The following is a 24,339-nucleotide window of genomic DNA, read 5'->3' as shown; positions in this document are numbered from 1 at the left end:
ATTTTAGGTATCTTTGCATGCGTGCTACTAATGAAGTATTTACACGAAAACAGAAACTTCAAAGTCATGTTTCTGTTTTTGGGTTCACCTCAAGCTGAACATAAATTGTTCGGTGAATAGTTTACATTTTGGGTGAAATACATTGCAATATTTATGCGGAAACTTGAAATCTTTTCAATTAGGTATTAAACCAAATCGCTCTTACCATGTAGGAAGGCACGTTTTCTAGAAAAGCTTGAATTTCCGGAAGCTCTGAACGGTAACCCAACAATTGGCTACCCTTGCCATCTAGCACGATTACCGCCAGCTGCTCCATGTCGCCATTGTTGATAATTTCCTGCACAGTGTGCCCCTGTGGAAGACATACAGATACTATTCGTTCTCAGCCATATTCATACTTCATTTGGAATAGAAAAAACTAAATAATAAGGTGCAAACGCCATTTCGTAAAAAGTATGTTAAACTTTTAGCCAAAATAAGGTGAAAACTGTTTTAGAACTAGATTTGGAAAATAATTTATCACTAGCTTGTGGAACTTGGAATAGCGATTCGTTCCGGAAGTAATCGAATTCAATGGATACACAACAGGAAGATGCGTATTTACAGAAGCCATTCGCTTGCCTTGTATAGAAGCAAGTGACACCGATACATCAATCTAAATATTTCTACCATTACTAGCAATGTCTAAACTATGTTGAAAATATTACATGGGATGAGTCTAAACTGTTGGATGGCTTAGCACTGTGCAGTTGACCGTCATCCGCTTCACCCTCGACGGTTCCCTCGATTTCCAGGGTCGAACCAGGCGAGTCTTGTGCGTTTGTTTGTTCGTTTTCTGAAGAGTTTGTTACATTAATAGCTTCCGAAGCAGAAATGCCATCGTTTCGGTTGATTGCTTCGTCATTTACGACATCTATCTCTTCCTTAGGACTAGGATCATCAATAGCATCCGCGACAGTGGCCTCGATGGGTGGCCCATTTTCTCCGCCTGAATTTTTAACTTCGGGCGATTCCTCCGTCGGAGCGCTGTCCTTGTTTCCGTCCTGAATGAAAACGATTAGTCGGTATTTAACACGCAAATTGTAAACAGAAGAAAAGAAAAATTGGATAGTTAGACATAACTACTCGAATAGTTCGAGGCTATCGTAAAGAGAGGCAGCAATTGATAAGACAGACAGAAATACTTCATATTATATTTGAACATTGAACAAACACATATACAAACACGAATGCTTTTATGTTTCTATTTTGTTGTCATTCTACGATCGATTTTTCCCAAAAGTACAAATCTATGCATTCTTATACACATAAAATAGATTAGTTACATCTAAGATAGCTCTAAGGATATCAATGGTACAAACTGTCTATGCTTCTAAGAATGCTGTAGAAAAATGCTTTCTAATCAAAAAACAATGGACAACATTAATTGCTGATAGACATTCTATGAATAAATATATATTGGTTAAAGATAATTCAATCCATTCCATAGGCAAAAAGTAACAGTTCGACTTTGGTATAAAATTTTGATAGAACTGAAACCAAAGATTATAGACTTTATACCTCATCGCTAGCTTTGTAATGGACTATTTCAACATCGGCTTGGTTTGAGTCATCGTTGCTGTCCTCTTCGTCATTCTCGCGCCCGTTCTGTTCAGGACGATTTTCCGTGACGGTAAAAGATTTGGCCGACTGACGACGACCCGCCGAGGCGTTGCGCACAGTTGATCCGGCCGATTCGGCTCGCGATGAGGTTGACTGACTTGCTGCCGTTGACGGTCTAGATGTGTGAGTTGATTGAATATCGTCAGCAGCATTTGGTTCAACTATGACTTCATCATTATTGTTTTGGGAGGCTGCGGAGGCGCCACGGGTGCTTTTGCTACTAGCTGATTTTGCTGAGTGAACGGAGGATCTAACGGATGCAGCAGATTTCTGCTTCAAATCGCTTTGATTGACACTGGTAGTGCTAACTGGCCGGGATGATTGATTTTGTGTTGTTGTATCATTTTCTTTTGATTTTGCTGACGATTGTCTACTCTGAGTATTATTTGAATCATCATGGTTTCCATTCACGTCAATCTGTTCGTCGGATGGTTTTTCGTAATTTTGATTATTTTCATTTTCGTCGAGATTTGTATTGTCAATATCATCATTGGGCTTAAGTGAGTTATCTTGGTCGATATTTTCGGAATTGTCCTCTTGTTTCATTAATTCTTCAATTACGTTTTCGTTTGTAAGCTCTGCATTTTCAACTGCCTCAGGGACATTACCTTCATGGTCTAGTTCGTTAGTTTCTTCAGATGATATGTTTTTTTGCTCCGTAACTCCATTAAGCACAGCCTCTCCTCCATTAACTACCCCATTGTCTTTATCTTCATTGTCTTGTTCATTGTCAGCTGGTTCTAATTCATTTTCTTCACCTATATTATTGCCTTCACCTTCGTCCTCTTGTTCATCACCAACTTTTTCTAATTCATTACCATTTGTTTCTTCGTCTTTCGTTAGATTATCATTTTGCTCGGCAACCTCTTTATTTTCAGCCTCGTCTTGCACGATCTGTTCACTTGTTTGATCGCCCTCAGTGTCGATGGCAGCCTCATTTTCCTTTGCAGAGCTTACCATAGATTCTGCTTCGGCCTGAAATAAAAGCAAATGGGACAAAATTGTTCGCAGTGGTTTGAAATAATAAGAATACTGTGAGGTTAGAGCTGGAAGAAACTTTTTCCATTAGATCTGAATCTACTACATACATGAGCATGCTATTTCGCAATATTTGTTCTAGTTCATGATATTCTACAGATTAGAAATTGTAGGTGCAATCTAGGAAAACTATAACGTACATGATACGCTCAGCGGTTAATGATAATTTTTAGAATACTCTGCGGAAATTAAAAAAATAAGACGGGTAACAGACATCGAATAACCTAACAAATTTTTGACAAAATTTCTGAATAAAGATTCAACTATAGGATTTGCACTATTATACACCAGTGCCTTTATATACTAACTAAACAGGATACATGATAACGAGTTACAAAGTGGATATCTGTTATATAAGCGCAAATAATTCATTTTACATACATTATACAGTTATTGAAACCTCGTTTGTTAGGAATTACTGCTTTTTAGTAATTACCGAATAAATCGCTGGTTTAGAACCAACATTAGCTTATAAGTTTCTTACGATATGAGGCGAGCGTTCCAATAGAAAGACGCTTACTAGAACACAGTGTTGGATTATTTCTAAGATCTGGGTCAGCAGATCCCAGTCAGCACCTAGGTTCTAAGATCCCAGTCAGCAGCAGTTCTCAAGTCAATCTAGCAAAGACTAAGTCTATGGTAGTGAACACTGATAATCCCACCAACTTCACAGTAGCTGGACAACAGGCTGAGCAGGAAGAAGCCTTTTCAATATCTTGGTAGCCAGACAACGCCCTATGGTGGTACAAGATTGATATAGCCGCATCGATCTGGAAGGCCAGGTGTGGCTTTGCGGGTTTGGCGCTCAAACCAAGTCACTCTACGTACCAAACCCCAAATTTTCAACTCAGACGTCTGCAAACTCGGCGCGTCTCAGCTAGACAACGTAAAACTGCAGGTATTTATTAATCGCTGTCAGTTATAACTCATTCGTGCCTGTTGGTCTGAAAACTAGATATCCAGTAACCATCTTCGTAGACATCAACAGTCGATAGCAACAGAAATACGAAAACGTTGGTAGAAATGGATCGGGTACATCAGGAAAGGAGTGAACGAGATCTGCAGAAAAGCTGGAATCCGCCAGAACAACCAAGAAGAGGCAGATCCAGAGACTCATGGCGACATAACTTAGCCAATACAACCAAACCGGCCTGTTGACGGGAAACTGCCGTGCCGACAGGTGAGAGCCATAGTCTCTAACTGTATTCCTTTCTTTTGCCGGACTGACGGACATGGACCAATTAGTAAATAAGTATTAGTAATGGATAAGTAGTCATGGGACGCCATAGCCTAGGAGAGATGAGCGAAAACGTGGAGCTGTTTACAGAACTCTGTGGTAATAACAACATGGTTATTGGTGGATCGCTCTTCCCCCCTAGACCAGTACATAAAGTCACGTGGGTTTCCCGCTACGGCCGAACAGAAAACCAAATCGACCACATCTGCATCAGCCGAAAATGGCGAAGGAACCTTCTTCATGTACGCAACAAACGCAGCGCTGATATTGCATCCGACCATCATCTTGTTATCGCTGAGATACGTCTGCGCGTCGCACGTGTCCAACGTCGGAAGGAGAAAGTTGGGTGCCGCTACGACGTCCGCCAATTGGAGAATCCTGAGGTGAAAACCCAAGTAACAATTTGGGTTTTATTACACTCTTATGATAGCATTTAAGACCAAAGTTGGTCTTGAAGACCACCATAAGAGTTCAATAAAACTCACATTGTTGCTTGGGAAGGGCCTTTGTCAAACAACTTGAATCTCGAGCCTCGGAGCTGTCACCTGGTGGAACCGTCGAAGAGCAATGGGCCGGAATCAAGAACGCCTTCATCACGACCAGTGATGAAACCCTCGGCAAAGCGAGCAGCGGGCGGAGGGAGTGGATTTCGGATGAAACTTGGAGGAAGATCGACAAGCGGAGAGAGACGAAAGCCGGCATTGAGCGAGCGCGGACCAGATGGGCTAAGACAGTTGACGGGCGTCAACGATACGCCGAACTGGAGAGGGCTGTTAAATGTGCTTGTAGGCGGGACAAGAGAGCCTGGACTAACTCCACAGCCGAACAAAGAGAAACCGCCGCCGCCTTAGTGGTGTCAGGATTAATACAAAGATGTCGCTAAAGGACAGAGCTGGTCAGCTATTGACTGACCGTACAGAACAGCTTAAGTGATGGACTGAACATTTTGAACAACTCTTCCGAGTTCCAAATGTCAGAGACCAACAAGACCAGCAGCGTATGACGCCTACAGTTCGTCGAATTAATCGCGTCAACTCGGAGGCGCCATCGCTGGATAAAATTGTAGTAGTCATCAAGACTGAAATCCAATAGAGCGGCAGGGATAGACTGTATTTCAGCCGACATGCTCAACGCTGACCCATCTTTGTCAGTCCAGATGATGCATCAGCTTTTCCGCAATATATGGGAAACTGCTAACTGAATGCGGTAACTGGCGTGGCATCACGTTGCTCTGTATTACTCTCAAAGTACTCTGTAAGGTAATCATCAACCGGATTCAGGAGAAGATCGACGCTACTCTCCGGCGGCAGCAAGCTGGATTACGTGCTGGCCGATCATGTGTAGACCATATCACAACGCTCCGCATTATATTGGAGCAGATCAACGAATTCCAGGACTCTCTTCTGCTGGTGTTCTTTGACTTCGAAAAGGCGTTCGACCGACTCAACCACGGAAACATCTGGGGCGCATTTAGGCGTAGAGGATTTTCAGATAAGCTATCCCATCTTATCGAGGCTAGGTACGCGGCGTTCTCGTGCAAGGTTTTGCGCGACGGCGTCTTGTCCGACCCCATAAGGGTTACTGCTGGCGTGAGACAGAGCTGCATTTTATCACCGCTTCGCCCGCCATTGTCACCGACGCCATTGTGTTGCTCGCACAACGCCGAAACGATATGCAGAGCAAGTTAGATGACCTCGAAAGCGAAAACTAAGTCTATGGTAGTGAACACTGACAATTCCACCTACTTTACAGTAAAGGGACAACAAGTTGAGCAGGGAGACGTCTTTCAATATCTTGGTATCCAGACCAGTGCTGGAAAAAATCACTTTATATAAACTCAAAATGATTGATTTTGAGTCAATGCAATATCAAAACTCTTTTTTTCCAGATGGAATATGAATATCATTGGAACAAAAATTCATTGATAAACCAAGTCGCTGAGTTTCGATGTTGCTGTATATTCGTTTCGAAAAATTCATAATGCGTTACAAAAAAGTCAGAGCTGAATATCATTTTCAGTTCCATGGCAGTGAATATGAATATCAGTTTCAGCGTCTTGCACTGAATATTTATATTCTAGTGGATTGGGACGCAACAGATTGCAGTAGGCATTGTGATGACAATTTACTTTAAAGTTGAGATAACTGTTTGTGCGGTTTGCGTTGAAATCAAACGTTTACGGTGAAAACAACGCTTAGTGAAAATATCAACACCTCGAGATGTAACTGACATTTTTGATACTGAGTATCATTTTTCCTTCCGAATTCGTTGGTATTGATATATAATATTCAGTTTTAGAGATGGAATAATGATTATCTGTTCCAATAATATCGTGACTGGATATTGATATTGATTTTCATACTGATAAATATCAGCTACATAGGGAGCGAGTTGATATTCAAATTTATGAGTATCAAATGATAATTTTAAGCACTGATCCAGACAACGCCCGATGGTGGTACCAAGACTGATGCAGCCACACGGATCAGGAAGGCCAGGGGTGCCTTTGCAGGTCTGCGAAACATTTGGCGCTCAAACCAGATCACTCTACATACGAAAACCCGAATCTTTAATTCAAACGTTAAATCCGTACTGCTGTATGCCTGCTGCGAAACGTGGTGCGTCTCGGCGGAGACTACGCAAAAACTGCAGGTATTCATTAACCGGTGCCTGCGATACATCATTCGAGCCTGGTGACCTGATAACTGGATATCCAATGAGGAGCTCCATCGTCGGTGTCATTAACGGCCGATAGCCACAGAAATTCGTAAACGTAGGTGGAAGTGGATCGGACACACTTTGAGGAAAGAAGCGAACGAGGTTTGCAGAGAAGCACTCGACTGGAGGACAGCGTAGAAGAAGCAGACCCAGAGGCTCATGGCGACGCAGTCTAGCCAACGACATCCGGGCTGTAGACGAGAACCTGTCCTGGCGACAGGTAAAAGCCATGGCGGGTAACCGTCAGCAGTGGAAAACTCTGATTTCATCCCTTTGTTCTGCCGGACCGGCGGACATGGACACATAAGTAAGTAAGTAAGTAAGTAAGTAAGTATTAGTAATGGAGAAGTATAAGTAATGGATCCACAGTACGCTCGCACATAGGCAGCTGAGACGGCTGTCAACAACGGTGACTGTAACCAAAGGTTGTCCACAAGGAGGGGTTCTCTCACCCCTGCTTTGGTCATTGGTGGTAGAGAAGCTTAGAGGTAAAAGCATTCCAAGTTGTAGATTTTGCTGATGATTTGGTTATAATGGTTCGTGGAAAATTCGACAACGTGATATCGGATAGAATACAGAGGGCCTTTTTCTGTATGCCAGAAGGGTACTGGGTTCAAAAATGCCATTGCGACAGTCACGAAGATTGTCTTTTGTAGCTGGCCCCGATTGCTGTACACAGTTTACGGATTGCTCATATCCATTGATGCAGTTGAGCTGGGTTGTAAGACTGTGCCCCAATAAGGTACTACATGGTTGATAAAACCAATAACCTTCTTGGGATGAAGTTTCCATACAGAGTATGGAGTTAATAGGTAGCTTCCGAAGAAGCTGTACCTGGAAGACGCAAGAGCTCCACAGGAGCAGAGCAAGTGCGCTGAAATTTCCATTTCTAAATTGCAAAAGCGGCAAATGTCGGTTAAGACCGAACCAATTCTCTTTAAATGGTAAAGAGTGGGACAATGTCCGCAGAGAAGTCCCGTAATTGTGTGCAGTTCCTTACGCGTTAAGGTAAGTAGTTTTTTTTTAACAACTACAAGGTCTGGGTAGATAAACTGTGTAGCTTGTCTACAGCCCTGCGCTTGAACTAGATGCTATTTCTAGCTTTTCCTAGGTAAGTAATTCGCTTTTGACAGCGGATATGGAGGTGCTTAGAAACGGTTTGGGAGCAATGAATTGATGAGCAGATGCTGAGGGCCTTAAACCTTATACTGTCTTGGTGTAGTGAAGAAGGCCTGGTCATCAATCTCTCAAAAACAACAATGGATCATTGTAGGTAGCTTTTGCTCATGCTTACCGCTAGATGGACACTAAAGCCCCACGTGGAATATTTAGAGTAAACTTTAAGGGTGATACAGATTACACGTCATAATTTCTTGCCGTTCCGTTGTTGTTGACGGTTGATAACGGTTAATCTGAACAGGTCTTTTTAGGTGGACCAATCAGATTGCAAGGCAGTTTGACAGTCGGTCAAAGACGTTCGTCGAGTGTGTTTGACAGAACATGTCTATGCTGGAGCCAACTGTGAAATTTTTTAGCTTTTCCAATGATCCATTGTTCCTTTCACTAGGAAGAAGAAACTGAAGTTACAATCTCTACACCTTGGAGAAGAAAAATTTAAATGTAGCGTCTCAGTTAAATATCTGGGAGAACGCTAAGCTTTCTTGGAACGCACAGTTAGATTCAATAATTAGCAATGCAAACACTGCGCTATGAGTATGTTCTAAAATGATAGGAAAAACATGGGACCTCCAACAAAAATGGTGTTGTGGGTCTATACCGCCATTGTAAGACGTAGGATAGCTGATACATCGTTGGTATGGTGGCCGAAAACTAAGGAAGCTATTAAAATGTTGAACAAACTGCAACGATTAATATGTATGACCATAACTGGAGAAATGAAAAGCACACCTTCAAATTCTCTAGAGGCTATCCACCACTTGCTACCCCGGAATCAACATGTTAAGCTAGAGGCTGAGAAAAGCGCACTAACACTTAAACGAATGAAGACAATACCCGACGGGGATAAAACCGGCCACTTTAGTATCCAGAATCTTTTACTTGTTGGTCCAGCTGCGGAAATGAACAGTGAACAATGAGTGACCAAAGCTAGAACCAACTATGACATCCCATACACGATAAACGAACCTTCACGTTCAATCAAGTTCTATACCGACGGGTCAAAAATAGGAGTCATAACGGGTACTGAAGTGTACGGCCCCAGAATAAGAATATCTGTAGCTATAGGAAACTATACAACGTATGGTACGAGAAACTATACAACGTATTAAAAGAAACTTTTTTTTGTTTTGTTGGTAGGAGCTTGGCAAAGACTTTTATCACTTTTGAGCTTTGTAAACAAAACATAGCCAGAGAAAGAAGAACAAGAAGACAACATTTTATTTTCTCAGCCATATTTTCTTCTTCTTTTTTTGTTTTTCTCAAGTTGTGTTTTGTTTTCAAAGCTCAAAAGTTTTAAAAGTCTTTGACAAACTACTACTAACAAAACAAAAAAAAGTTTGTTTTAATGTGTTTAATGTTAACTTTCTAAGAAAAAGGTACATAAAGTTTGAAAATCGTGATTTTACAGGAGCTGTGTTTTATTACGTCGAGGTTGTTCCACGTCGCACTGGAATGCTTATGTGTATGATTACTTTTCGGCCACTTCCCGTGGTCGGATCATCGCTCATACAATGAAAAAAATTATAACGCCGAGTATTAAGGTTACTCAAAACTTACTGAGTCTCAATAAGAGAGATTTCAGCACGCTTAACGGTCTTGTGATAGGATATTGTCCCAGTAAATATCATCTTCGGAATCTCGGTTTCGTACAAGATGATATTTGTCGCCTGTGTAATGCCGAGAGCGAAACCTCGGAAAACTTGCTCTGCAATTGTTGGGCACTATTAGGACGCAGACTGCAGAATCTCAAAAAGGGCCTACTAGAGCCTAGGGAGAGCTGGTTTGCGTCGCCGATCAGGGTAACAAGGTTCATAAACCAAGTCATCCCTGATTGGCACCTCCACCTGTCTCGCTCCAGCTAGCAGTCTATCACTTCCTCAATAAGTGATACGTAAGCATGAAGCGTACAGTAAAAGAAGTAAACAGGGTTTACCACAATAGTTCAAAATAATAGACGCAGTGGTCAGAGTACCCAACCGAAGACGAAGTAAATAAGTTAAAGAAATAAGATAAGGCGACTGCCGACTGGCCTACACAGCTAAGGGTGTGATACGGAGAGCGGGCCGCTTAACGATAGAAGACGTGCCAAGACATCTACCGTTACGAGAAGGATTCCGCAGTATTCGCTACTTAACCTTCGCCACAATTTTAGGAGCGGTAGCGGTTTTCTGTCGGTTACCACCTGGACCTTTTATACGGTTTAACAGGCAGATATTGGTTCAAATTCCAGGAAATGTCCATTCAAGTTTGTGTTGCACCACGAAGATAAATCGACAACACTGTCCTAATTTTTTTCACTACCTTCAAGTACATCCCGCCGGGAATGCTTAACCGTGATGCGTTGTCATTGCGGCAGTTGAATGCACATTCATGACCATAGCCCCTTTTTCATTAAACAATGTACGAACTAAGACGAGGTTACGTCATACTCACATTGGCGATCCTGCCAAGCAGCAGATTTGTCAGTAAAAAATCAAATCTTATTGTGTAATTACTGTTAGGACACCAGACACCACCCATCGCACCTGTATGGTTTGTAATCAGAAACGACTCGAAATGACCACATGCTGGATTTGACTTCGCAAACGGTTCGAGATGATCTTTTGCTTGGTTTGCTATCGGAACCAGCTTAAGAGACCCATGAAACCCAAACTGTAAGATATATTCGACTGTACGACTGTTAAAAACTGATCGAAGATATACTACAGCCAGAATTCGTTAATTGGGCCACAACTGTAGTGTTCGTTGATTGGGCTGACTGACAGTTCCCTGAGGGGTACGCAAATTGTCGGGAAGAACAGGGACAAAACGCAAATATACCACATTACCTTTAGCTAAAAAGTTAGACGTAATACGTGACGTTGAATCCAGCGGATTATCCCATGAGCAACAATAAATATGATCTTGAATTGCATTTCTTGGCCCCTCAAATGATTCATTTTGACAGTGAATTTTGTCATTTCCGCCCAACTAGCGAACGCCCAATTAACGAACCGCCCAATTAACGAACCACCAATTAGCGAATCTTTGCTGTATTCATTTGAAATACAATGTGTGCACGTGTTATTCTCAGTTGATGCGTAATAGGGATATGGAAATAAGTATCTGAGATAAAAAACAAATTATATTCCGATGAAAATGGATTAACGCTATCTTTTATCTAATTTTGTGAAGTTTTTGTGTGTGAGTGGTGAATGAAATTCTTTAAATTTACAAAGATAAAATATGTTACATTGCGTGCCTGTAATACTTTTTATACGCAAAGGGATATTCGATCGTCTGTACATTTGTAGTTATAATAATAAAAAATATGTTTTTCATGTAATATCTGAGCTCATTAGATAAAAAAATGTGTTTTTTTTTTCAAATTATTCGAGCTCTTACATTCTACCGCTACAATTCTACGACTCACAACCATCGGTTTTACATGGTGTGTATGTATGTGTGTAAATGTTCGTCTAATGTGAACAAATAATACTTGCAGAGAAAAAATACTCAATTGTGATGAACAAAAAATAGAAAATAAAACTGAATTAATGAGCAAAGGTCACTTAATCGGTCATGCATGGCTACCTGAATTGTATCGGAACCAGTGGGTTTACTTTCCTCCACATCTTCGGGTTGCTCCTGTGGATCCCCAGGAACTACACTTGCTGATTCGGTCGGATTTGCTGGTGCATCCAGTTGGTCTGATTCTTTGCTGTGAAAAAAGCAATGATTTCTGAATTAACTTTAATCTTAGATGATAACGTTTCAGTACAGATATCGGAACAAACAAACTGATTATACTTTTTGGGGTAAATTACACACTAACAACGATAACACTTGCAGGACAAAGAAAGCGCTCAATAATTACTTGCTCTTGGTCTCGTTCTCATCGTCATCGTTTGGGAGGTCGGTTAGGGTTCCATTAGTTAAATTGTGCACAGATTTTGACTTGGAAACACTACTGGGGTTATTTACATCATTATCTAGTAAATTATTTTGCGATAAAAATGGTTTCATTCTCGTTTGCGAACCGTTGCTCTGAAATGGGTTACGGTATACAAATATTGGTTGAGTTGAGTGAAAAAACGTGATTCGGAAACTAGACTGTTTCGTCTAAATAGGACATTACATCGTCGTAATCCTCGTCGAGGGTGAACATGCTCCAGTCGAAATAGGCCGGAAAGCCTTGCTGCGATATTCGCGGTGCCTCCGGAATGACCGTCAGCAACGACCTGTCAATCTCGTTGGGTTTGTTCTTGTAGTACTCAGCTGGTTTGTCACGCTGGTTGAAAATGTGCAAAGTAATAGATTAACATTCGATCTCTTTTTAGATGGTAAATACATAAATAGTTCGTTTTTTATTTTATTCTGGTGGAAGATATTTCTATGTTTCAGACATTCAACGAATGGTCTATATTCATAACGAACCATTTTTACGGCCAAACCGCAACCGATACATACATAATCCAATGCAGTTTCATCTGCTCCGGCCTGCACGAGCAGATTGAAACTACGTGCGTTGTTCTTCGCACTTGCCGCCCAATGCAGCGGGGTTTTCCCTGTGTGATCCTCATCGGAAGATAGGCTCGGCCATACCGACAATATATACTCCACGATTTGGATGTGTGCCAGTCCTGCAGCTTTGTGCAACGGGGTCAACCCGTTGGTATCCTTGCTGGTTAGCACTACTCGGGGCATCGGAGCAGCAGACTTTTCTTTCAACATATCCAGATCGTTGTCCACAACAGCTTGGTGAATATCCTTGATGACACCCTGGCAAAGTAAAGACAATTAGGAGGTGGCCAGTTTTACGCAAATCAAGCATTACCATGACGTGAGGAACGCACTCCAAAAATCGTTTCATTTTCGGATGCTGCGATGTCTCGGTGCGCAAACGCATGCCCTGACCAGCCCACAAAACTTTTGCCAATTTCGACATGCGCTTTTGGTGCAGCCATATTCTAATATTGGATGGTTTAATCACTAGTAAAAAGCGATAAAAGATTAACTATTAATTTAAGTAACCTAATTTTTAAACAGCAATAGTGATAACTTACCATCCTTTGCTCTGCTATCATTGTCTCGTAGCAAATTTTGATTGTTCATTTGTAATACTGCAGGAGGAAAACGGAGAATAGAGGTTGTATTATAAATCATTATTGTTGCTTTGTTTCATTTCCCTGCCTATCTAAGGGGATTCAAATAAGAAATTAGTTTACTGAGCAAATATCGTGTAAGGAATAATTGGATTCAATCGATTTGCATGTAGCGCATATGAATTATTAGTCTTCTTTGTGAGCGCAGAAAGGTAAATCGCCGGCTTTTGTAAACACTGATGTATGGTAGTGCGTTCTCAAAGGATGTGTATATGCATAAAGGGCATAAAGTTTCATAGGATCGTATACTAGAAAGCACTGAGGTTGTTCACCTGAGTAGTAATCAAGTAGACCGTCACAAAGTGGGCACATTAAAGATTAGAGATAGGTTGAATCACTACTGAGAAAAAAAGATAGTTTCAGTATAGTCATAGTATATGCCCACAAAGAAAATTCGGTTACATTTAGAAATGCAGTACAGATTTGCATATTACGTATAACGTATAACGCCGGGTACAACTAGATTTTTTGTTGCCAATTGGCATCCAAAATTCTGTTTGCATTCGTCTGGTCAGTAATCAGTTGCAAATAAGTATTGAGAGGATTAGCGGTAAAGTAATCATATCCGGAGTGATTCGCGATAGGGGCTCAACTGGCAAATTGTAAACAAATCGTTTTATTACACCATCAGCCTTAAAAAGACTGATAATATCCTTGGAAAGAATCCTTTCTTCTGTTTTAATTGTTAGAATTATTTAAAACAAGTTTTTAGTAATGGGCGATAGAAGTGTTTAATCAAAACAAAAGACAATTTGCAGTTTAGCCCCTTGCATTGTTATGAAGTGACAGGCTTATTTGCAAATCGTTTTGTAAACAGGCGATAGTAAAGAAAGAGTGAAACTGAGTTGTTTTCAAAACACAGGCTAATTGTAAACAGGCGAAACTAAATAAAAAAAATCAAAACAAGGCGAAACAGGGCTGGGCGAATCTCATTGTCAAAATGCTTTGAGGCTCATTCCACGGGGTTCAACTATAAAACTTAGATTTAGAGCTTGAGTGCACAAATTTTATGCAGTAATGTTGTGAAATTATAAGATTGATTTATTCTACACCAATTTATGTCTTTAAACTTGATTTTTGTAACTTTTATTTAAATTATGACTTCAAAATGTACTGGCAAATTATCACAGTGATATTTCTCATTGTTCACACTTTGTTAGTTGCGCCCTTATCGCGAATCACTCCGGATATGTTTTGTCAAAGCTTTTGAATACCATCGGAAGATTTTGAGACTTTTGAAAATCGATTTTTTTATTGGCTGCACTAGTATGAGATTAGATTAGATTTAAAAAATCACTGTTCATCTATATAGGATGTACGAGAGAGTGACGTAGAACTGTAAAATGGAATGCGTGGAATGTTCATATGGCTGCAATCATACATCCTCTAGTCTAGTGTTTAACGACTACTTATTGAGAATTGGGAATAATCAAAATTAGAATAATTAATGCAGGGTTATCTCCATATAAGAGAACCTCTATATAAAACAATTTTTACCTCGATATACAGGGATACCTCGATATAAGACAATTTATAATTTCAAAATGTCTTATATCGAAACATGATTTTTTCACAAAAATTTGGCATTAGCAGTCACCAATTTTGCTCTGTGTTGTGTGTTTGTTTTTTGAACTATTTAATATTGTTTGAGCTATTAGTTGTTTACAATTTTTAGGATTATTTTGAAATAATGAACAAATTTATGGCGCCGCTTTTGGAATGGGAAATGTGCTCTGGTGTCGTTACCAACTATGTCAAAGGGATTTGTCTTATATCGAGGTAAAAATTGTCTTATATCGAATTGTCTTATATCGAGGTTGTTTTATAACGAGGTTGTCTTATATCGAGGTATCCCTGTAACTCAATTTTTGCTAACAGCTAATTTTAATTAGAAAACATCACAATCATAACTGAGAACTCTTTCTCTTGCATTTGGAACGATAGCAGTTGTACAAGCTGCTGGATTTCTGAAAGGGGGAATAGGGTGGCCATTAACAATAGGGAGGTAAAAAAGGCTTTGTGTCGATTTATAGAGATTACTGAGAAGAAGACAGATTAACGAGTAGTTGGGAGACAACATGACGCGAACTGACAAAGGGAGTAGACACAATAAAATGAAAAAAGGGTTTTGTTTCTTTTTATTTTTGAATTTTCGTTACAATAACAGATGCACAGGTGACTGAGAGCCAAAGGGGCCCGAGTAAGATCAGGCAATCAGTTAGCAAGTCTGTATTTACGCGTAATTTGAGATTCACAAGGTTTTTTACGCGAATTTCGGAATTTACGCGGTTTTTTACGCGGTATCCTCCGCGTAAAAAGCGTCTTGAGTGTACTTTCGTTAGCTTTGTCATTCACTAAGCGATTTGTAATCTATACCTATAAAAATGTATTCTGTCTGTCTGTCTGCTATCGGGATGTTCCTTATAGAATCGAAAACTACTGAACCAATCGGCGTGAAAATTTGCATGTAGAGCTTTATGGGGCCAGGAAAGGTTCTTATGGTGGTTTGAGACCCCAACCCCCACTAAGAGGGGGTTGGGGGGTGGGCTCCCATACAAATGAAATACAGGTTTCTTCGTAACTCGAGAACTAATCAAACAAATGGAACCATAATTGGCATGTGGGTGTTTTTGGAGGCAAGAATTTTTTCTACGATGAATTAGGACTCCTTACCTTTTTAGGAGGGGGGCTCCCATACAAATGAAATACAAATTTCCTCATAACTGCAGAATTAATCAACCAAATGGAACCAAATTTAGCATGTGGGTGTTTTAGCAGGAATTTTTTTTCTATGGTGAATTGAGACCCCTCCCCTCTTTAGGAGAGTAATTTTGACCCCTCCTCCCTTCAATAGTGGGGGGGCTGCTATACAAATGAAATACAAATATCCTCATAACTCGAGAATTAATCAAGCAAATGGAACCAAAATTGGCATGTGGGGGGTTTTGGAGGCAGGATTTTTTTTAAATGGTTTCAGACCCCTCGCCCCTGTGGTAGGGGGATTCCTTCAGTTGGGTCACCCCTGCGAAATGGTACTTTCTACGAAAAGATTTTCAGAATTTTATATTTCGGGTTTGCAGTCCCATTGCTAATGAAAACGGACGTTTTGCTTCTACTTCCGACGTTTCGATTTATCTTCGATTTGATCTTTTTCAAGGATTAGAAAAATGTCGTTTTTCGTTTATCGGTACTATTCAGTTGAGCATCACTTTTTTATATACGGTGCTAGCATTCGTTTTTGCATTAGAATTTTGTATACAATTATCACAACATATCACAATTTTAAAAAACTTTTTAGAAATCTGAATTTGGTACTATGCGCTACCTTTACCCAAAACTGTCATTTTTTCGTGAAATGGTACATCCCACGTAAGGTTTTTCGCGAAATGGTATTCTGCGAAACTCTATATTCCGCGTTATGGTCAACCGAGAATTGGTGTTCCGCAAAATGGTATTCGGCGAAATGGTTTGTAATGATGGCGAATATTTGAATGCTATCCGATTTATTTTATCGGGCTAAGTAATAGGGGGAGTTGTTTTTTATTTTACTGTGAGGAAAATTTGTATTTTAAAACACCCATGAACGAACTCCTCAGTAACTTGCAAAACTCGAGATTGTGATAAAAGTCATCCGAGATTCAGGATTTATGTACAACAGAGTTTAATTTGTGGCAATACGAAGTTTGTCGGGTCAGCTAGTATAGCAATAAATTGCATAACTTCTACATATAGGCTGGCCAATCAACATCTTTAAGTGCTAACGCCGGCTCAATCCTTCCAACAGCGAATAGATATGCAGAGCATACGCTTTGGTGATTCTCGGTGCATATGTTTACGTCAACGTATGTCGCAGAAGATAAAAATGAAACTATTCATTTTTATTGATCAATGGTTTACGCATTATCAATTCAACAGGCACAATTAAAATTTCTTTTTTTTTTTTTTGTAACACGGTAGCCCGGCCACGTCGCAAGGATGCCGGATGCCTGTGCAGTGAAATACGTTCTCTTCAAGAGCCCCACCAGCACCAGGAATAGAGGGGCCCAACGTGCTTGATGGCTCGACCAGGTTGAAGCCGACTTGCGTGTGTCGAGACGCTCAACGAATTGGCGACGATTAGCCCAGGACCGAGTACAATGGAGAGGAATTCGTGATACGGCAAGAGCCACCCCTGATCTCGGCTGCTAAAGTAGTAACGCTAGTAAGTAACAGTGACTCTAATTTCAAAATTGATGATATTCCTGAAGAATCTGGTTCTACCGAGGCCAAAGAAAACGGATACTAGTTGTTACATAGTTTGCAAGTGATGCCAATCTATTATTTTTGTTGTTGTTTTGACGTAGGACTACGTCTTACGACAAGGTTTAGCTAGATACGGTGTCATTCCAAAAAATCTTTCTGGAAAAATGGTCAGCTTTTGAACGCTAATAGCTTATCGGTTTCCCGGGCAGCTGATCAGTATATTTAACTATAAGAGTGACTTGCACCGTCAACCAGGCTTCATCGGGGTAATACGGAATTCATCACGAAGGAAGGGTGCTGATGTGTCTGAGAATAAACCCATGCTAAAGTCACTTGGTAACCTTGCGACTACAGAACTTTTCTTTATATTTGTTAAATTACTATTTTTTTATTGTATAGACCTAATCAAAGAAATTTTGTAGGTTAAAGTTTGAAGTTTGATCATAAAATTATTCAATCACAGTAGATCCAATCTCTGAAATATATTTTTCGGATCAGTCAGAGTGGACCAAGTACATATTCTCGTGTTTGATCTTAAAATACTATTTTCTTGCAATAGTCGTATTACACAACATTATTAAAGAGTAACTGAGTGATGCGGAAAAATCACAGATCGGTTGATTGAAATTTGTAACTTTGTAATTACAGTGTTTTGAATTCGTTTTTCACGCCCTATATACCACCTTTTCGAATTTTGTAGTCAAAAGAGCATATACTGAGCAAAAACAGCAAATGAAATATATCACTTGGTCTACTTACTACAAAAGATGATCATTGAGACTGTCGCCCAATGTCCTTCTGGCATACAAAAAAATATAACTTGATCCGATCTGATTTAACACCAATCACTTGGTTCAAGCCTGATGACTTCATTACTCGCAGATTTTCTTATGTGCTTTGAACATCTATTGGTTTACCCATTTGCAGAATGTTACCTCGTGTGAATGGCTAGCAAAAATTGTGTGTATTTTACAATCTTTTTTGTGGAAACCTTTATATAAAGTATCAGCAGTAAGCTTTTTCCAAACTTCAATCTTGTTTATCAGCACTTTGTATCTATAATTACTTAATGTCACTTCGTGTTTGTCACGCAACTCTAAGATAATTACTTTGTGTGAAACAAACTGTATCCTATTGGCACATCACAGTTTACAATTCTCGTTTAAACTTCCATGTTTCTACCACTGATATAGCAAATGATCAAAATCGTTTAACAGACACCAATATCGAATCGTAGACAGTATTCTATCGTTCCATATTGATTTCCCTTTTTTTCTATAACGGTTTGTCCTAATTACAACAGGATATCGATGACCGCAAGCCTTGGTGTGGTTTATGTATTTTTAATGAATCGGACAACGTGCTATTCCATTATGGTGAAAACGGAAAGTGTACCAATCGGTTGTCTTGTGAACTTGTTGCAAAATTTATTAAGGCAATTTTCATCATCGGCGTTTGAAGGCGAGCATAGGAATCTCTTCACACTGTACAATTGAACAACAACACAACAACAATATGTAATAATTAACAGACCTTTCAACTCAGTACCTATTCGAAGTTCCAAAGTATGCGTCAATTACGCTCGAAGGATATGGTGTGACTGAATTGAAATCCTGCAACTGGCTAGCGTTTCCGTAACGGAACTCAATTCGACACGTTCTCGTCGTTGTTGTATGGCTAGCACCCCGCGGTGGAGGTGCAAGTAAGGGAATCTATTGAAGTTCCTCCCTCTTGTCAGTCTTTTTTTCTACATTCAACCCTACGTGTTCGATATATTGTAAATTGATTCAACCCAAAGCTGTAATTGACTCCTTCGAGTAACCGTGCATATACATATGTTTATGTGTGGTAAATTTGAGGTAACCCATTTGTATGCACCAGTATTCTTATTTTCGGCTAGGCGCTATTATATTAGTTTTGAATTAGACTATAATAGGTAAATCAATTGCTTGCTAAAAGAGAAACTTGTTTTTTTCATGGAGATTTCAAATTTAACGCGCAGAAAATGCTGGTGGCACGAGAAAAACTTCTTTGCCAAATTTAAACTCAATTGATAGTTCCTTATGTAGAGGATTATGACTTACCGAAAATCGAAAATACAAATCTAAAAATGCAATTATCGTAAAAGACGAGATTTTGAACGATTAAAGGTACCTCAAGTCAAATTCACATGATTTTTGCATTGATTCGATATTTTTCTGCAGATTGTTCCTATATATTGCATTGTACTTAGAGCTGATGTTCAAAAGTATAGCTTAAAAAAGGGAATCATCAATATCTTTTCGAATTTCAGAAGTAGTTTTTGGACACAAAATAAAATTTCTGCTTTTATATTCGTAGTAGTGACTCGACTACTCGACTCTTCTTAACAGTCGGAATACTTATTGACATTCATAGAATAACAATTCATAGCTTTTAAAATTTATAGAATTGATGACGACTTATCATTTATTTTTTTAAGTGGAGAAAAATCACATCCAGTTATATTAATTTTATAACAATAGTTCAGTTCACCAAGTTCATTCACATTTCGCAGAGACTTTGACCGTTTCACTATACAATGGTTGCGTGATGTACCTAGTTGTCCTGTCAATAGATAAACACTAAATCAAATATTCAGGTCATCTCATATCGTACGGACGGACCACGATGACGTCCGAATGACCTAAAACAACCTCTTGCCGGCTTTGTCACCTGGACCGGAGGTTACGTGCTAAGTGCCCAGTCGCCACGTTTTGTCAGCCGGTGTATAAATTGACCTGACAGACAATATCAGATAGTCAATCGATGTGCTAGACTATTCCGCGAATGGTAGAGGCCGGTGACGTTATTTGAAGAATGGGTTCATGTAACGAATCAATACAGTAGTGAATATGCGACAGCTGCCGCCATGTTCGGTTTCATCAACTAATCTATTGCAATGTTTAATATTTTATCAAACGTATGAAAAATATTTTCCAACAAAAAAGTATTGCTCGATTTTTTGACATCCAATGGTCAGATCAAATGTTGTACATATAGGGTAATTTGCCAATGATCGCACAGCTAAGTAGTGTTCGACATCGGAACGAAAATTGAGGTCCGGGTTCCGGTCCGGTCCGGTCCGGTATAGTAAAACTATAAATAATTATTTATTTTGTTTGAAAATGTTAAAATAATGCATGGATAAATATCATTAGCTATGTAAAGCATGATTTAGTAATATAATTAGTTTAAACAATAATTAGGGAGACATGTTTCTTATCTGGAATGCTATCATAAATTCAGGGTTATATCCAATATTGTATATGTATGACAATATTTAACTTGAATTTTTGTTTTTAAACTTGCCTTATGTAATCCACAACTGATCAAAGTGAGTAATTCGTGCACTTTGATAGGGTTTGAGCGTATATGTATTCTAGAATTAGCGTTTTATTGGACACAGTCCAATCATTGGAATCATTCAATGATAGGCAGAACACCCTATATACCATTTAGTGATTGAAAATGAGTGATTGATTGGAATATGGCCACCAGCACTTCACTTGTTTACGACCAGACGCCTGTGGGGTTCTTGAAGAGAACGGATTCCACTGTACAGTCGTCAGGCATCCTTGCGACGTGGCTGGTCCACCGTAGTCTCCCAACTTTCGCCAGGTGTACGATGCGAAACTCTCCAAGCAGTGCCTGTAGATCGTGATTCATACTTACAAGCACTTTTTTCGCCGTCTACAAACTGCCTTTCTAGATCTTGTTACGTCGTTTATTTCCAATAGTAAGAGATTTCGAAGGGCAGTATCAGGTGGGCCTTATGAGGGACCCGTACTACTACGGATCAAATTTGCTCACTACGGCAAACCTTCTAGAAATGTTGGAAGTAAAACGTGCCTACGGAATATATTTTCGTAGATTTCAGGGCGGCATACGATACATTCGAGCGGCAGGTAATACACGAGAACGGGGTTTCGGATAAACTGATACGACTGATCAAAACCAGGGTTAGTCAAGAGAGGTTTTCTGATGTTCAAATTTGTTTTTCACCCCCGCTGGGTTACCCTCGACGAACGCCGAAATTTTCAAAGCGAAAACTCCTGAATGTATAAACAACGTCGATGGTTGCTAACCAATCGTTCCGCGCACTTCTGTTCAACAAACTGTGAAAACTAGATCACCTATTTTAACTCACCTTGATCAAAACTACCCTGGAGCGAGTGATGTGCTACGTGTGTGTTTTGGAAGCACACTCATGATCTTTCGAATCACGCAGAGGGTTGCGGCATGGGAATGGAATAGACGCTTTAGGACGGCAATAGCAATATACAAAGCTAATAATGTACAAAACGCTAATCAGACGGGTAGTCCTTCACGGACTTGAGACTGTAACATGTCTTACGAAAGCAATACGTTTATTTGAACGAAATGTATTGCAGAATATTTTTAACAGAGTACAAAGGCTGAGAGTGGCGCAAATATATGAACTAAGATCTGCAGATACACCTGGCAAAAGTCGGGAGGCTACGGTGAGCCGGCTACATCGCAAAAATGCCGGAAGCCTGTGCAGTGAAATTTATTCTCTTCAAGAACCCCACCGACACCAGGAATAGAGGGGTAAACGTGCTAGAAGGCTCAACCAGGTTAAATGCGATTTGCAGATGCCGAGACGCTCAACGAATTGGTGACGGACAGGACTGCATAGGACCGAGTACAATGGTGACAAGTTCTTGATACAGCACGATCCACTCTATACTGCTAGAGGTTCGGAGACATTTGTTCTCAGCGATGCGATTCCTATCCAGATAATTAATAAGCATCAGCCAGCAGTAAATCAACCAATTATTGGCATACTACTTTAATTTATGCGTAAATTCTTGGGATGATCATGTATGATCGTATGAGAGTGATAGAAATTTGGTTTTTTAAATGCATATAAAAATATGATTGCTTTTCATTCATGCTAAAATTTACAATTTCATTGAATACAGTAACTCTTTATCTATTACTAGCTGACCCGGCAAACTTCGTATTGCCACAAATTAAACTGTGTTGTACATAAATCGTGAATCTCGGATGACCTTTGTCACAATCTCGAGTTTTGCAAGTTTCTGGGGAGTTCATGGGTGTTTTAATATACAAATTTTCCTCACAGTAAAATAAACAGCTTAGCTTGATAAAATAAAGCAGATAGCATTTAAATATTCGCCATCATTACAAACCATTTCGCCGAATACCATTTTGCGGAACACCAATTCTCGGTTGACCATAACGCGGGATATAGAGTTTCGCAGAATACCATTTTGCGAAAAACCTTACGCGGGATGTACCATTTCACGGAAAATCTTTTCGTAGAAAGTACCATTTCGCAGGGGTGACCCAACTGAAGGAAAGCAATAGAGGTCAGTAGATCTAGAAAAATAAATAAACCTAGATAGAGGTGATCTCTACGGGGGGCTGTCCTCCCGCAGTGGCCGGCACTTCCGACGGCAGGTTGCCGGCCACACTCCCGGCCTGTGGGCTGTTTCGAGGTACGATGCTCATCTAACAAGCCAGTTGTCGTATGTTCGAATCTCAGCTAGGCGGTGTTGCTAGATAGAGTCAGTAGGATTGTAGCGCTAGCCCCGTAACTGTCCTGTACTCTAATAGCCGTCTGTGAAGTCTGTCGATAAAGAAGGGTTAAGTCTGCATCAACTGATTGTCAAGATTTGGGAGACGGAACGACTACCGGATGAGTGGAAAGACGGGGTTATCTGCCCTATCTACAAGAAAGGCGATAAGCTGGATTGTGAGAACTACAGTGCGATCACTATCCTGAATGCCGCCTACAAAGTCTTGTCCCAAGTCATCTTCCACCGACTATCGCCAATAGCCAATAGATTTGTAGGAAGTTACCAGGCCGGCTTCATGGAGGGTCGGTCTACAAAGGATCAAATTTTCACCCTGCGGCAAATCGTTCAGAAGTGCCCCGAATTCCGAGTCCCCACGCACACCCTGTTCATCGATTTCAAAGCCGCATTTGATAGCGTTAACCGACAAGAACTAAGGAAAATTTTGAACGAAAACGGCTTTCCGGGTAAGCTTACTAAACTTATCATGGCTATGATGGATGGGATCCAGTGCTGTTTGAGAATCTCGGACCCATTCGACTCTCACAGAGGACTTCGACAAGGAGATGGTCTTTCCTGCCTGCTATTCAGCATTGCGCTTGAAGGATTTATGAGACGAGCGGCGATCGAAATGCGGGGTATGATATTCAATAAACCCAGTCAATTTATCTGCTCTGCTGACGATGTGGATGCTGTCGGCAGAACATTTGAGGCGGTGGAAGATCAGTACACTGGACTAAAACGCGAAGCAGAGAAGATTGGATTGAAGATAAATACGTCTAAAATGAAGTATATGCTGGCGGGCGGGACCAAGCGCGACAGGGCCCGATAGGGCAGTACCGTGGTAATCGACGGGGATGAGTTCGAGGTAGTCGACGAGTTCGTATACCTTGGTTCACTAGCAACAGAGGACAACAATACCAGCCGTGAGATTAAAAGACGTATTATCAGTGGAAGTCGGGCCTACTACGGACTCCACAAACAGTTGCGGTCGAACAATTTGAGCCCCCGTACAAAGTGCACACTGTACAAAACGCTAATTATACCGGTTGTTCTCTACGGGCACGAAACGTGGACAGTGCTAGAAGAGGACCTACGGATACTCGGAATTTACGAACGGCGGGTGCTAGAATGCCGGACAACTATCTTGCAAAAATGATTTTCGCATCGAATCCGGTAGGAACAAGACGAGGAGGGGCACAGTGAGCGAGGTGGCAAGACCAGGTGGAGCGAGATCTGGCGAGCACTGGGTGCCCGCGAAACTGGAGACCAGCTGCCATGGACTGAAATAGACGGAGAAATTATACTGCGCAGGTCTTGTCGTAAGACGTTAGGCCAATTAAGTAAGTAAGTAAGTCTTAGAAAGACGTTTAAGGCCAAGGCTTTGTTTTTATATTCGTCAGGAGCTTTGGAAACGATACTCAGCATAGTCGACATTTCTTTAAAAATCGGTTATTACTTGGATGCAGGACTAGAATTTTAAAGAGATATGAAATATGTTGACAGAATATTACAATTTTTTCCGGAATGAAAAAGT

The 24,339-nt window shown here is 40.4% G+C and overlaps 1 protein-coding gene across 1 annotated transcript in view; it reads right to left on the bottom strand.

The window, feature by feature from the left end:
• LOC128740472 (uncharacterized) overlaps positions 1–24,339 on the bottom strand; it is a 42,873-nt gene that overhangs the window by 16,104 nt on the left and 2,430 nt on the right. The window contains exons 2-10 of the mRNA XM_053836011.1: positions 12,879–12,936; positions 12,651–12,810; positions 12,284–12,595; positions 11,952–12,104; positions 11,691–11,860; positions 11,408–11,534; positions 1,561–2,637; positions 708–1,043; positions 206–352 (exon numbers count right to left, since the gene is read on the bottom strand). Coding sequence (XP_053691986.1) covers positions 206–352; positions 708–1,043; positions 1,561–2,637; positions 11,408–11,534; positions 11,691–11,860; positions 11,952–12,104; positions 12,284–12,595; positions 12,651–12,810; positions 12,879–12,936 — 2,540 coding nt within the window. The remainder of the gene's footprint in view (positions 1–205; positions 353–707; positions 1,044–1,560; positions 2,638–11,407; positions 11,535–11,690; positions 11,861–11,951; positions 12,105–12,283; positions 12,596–12,650; positions 12,811–12,878; positions 12,937–24,339) is intronic.

This window comes from Sabethes cyaneus, chromosome 3 (genome assembly GCF_943734655.1).
Source record: "Sabethes cyaneus chromosome 3, idSabCyanKW18_F2, whole genome shotgun sequence".
Taxonomy (NCBI): Eukaryota; Metazoa; Arthropoda; class Insecta; order Diptera; family Culicidae; genus Sabethes; species Sabethes cyaneus.
The sequence above is the reverse complement of the archived record's forward strand: the minus strand, read 5'-3'. Positions and strand labels throughout refer to the sequence as shown.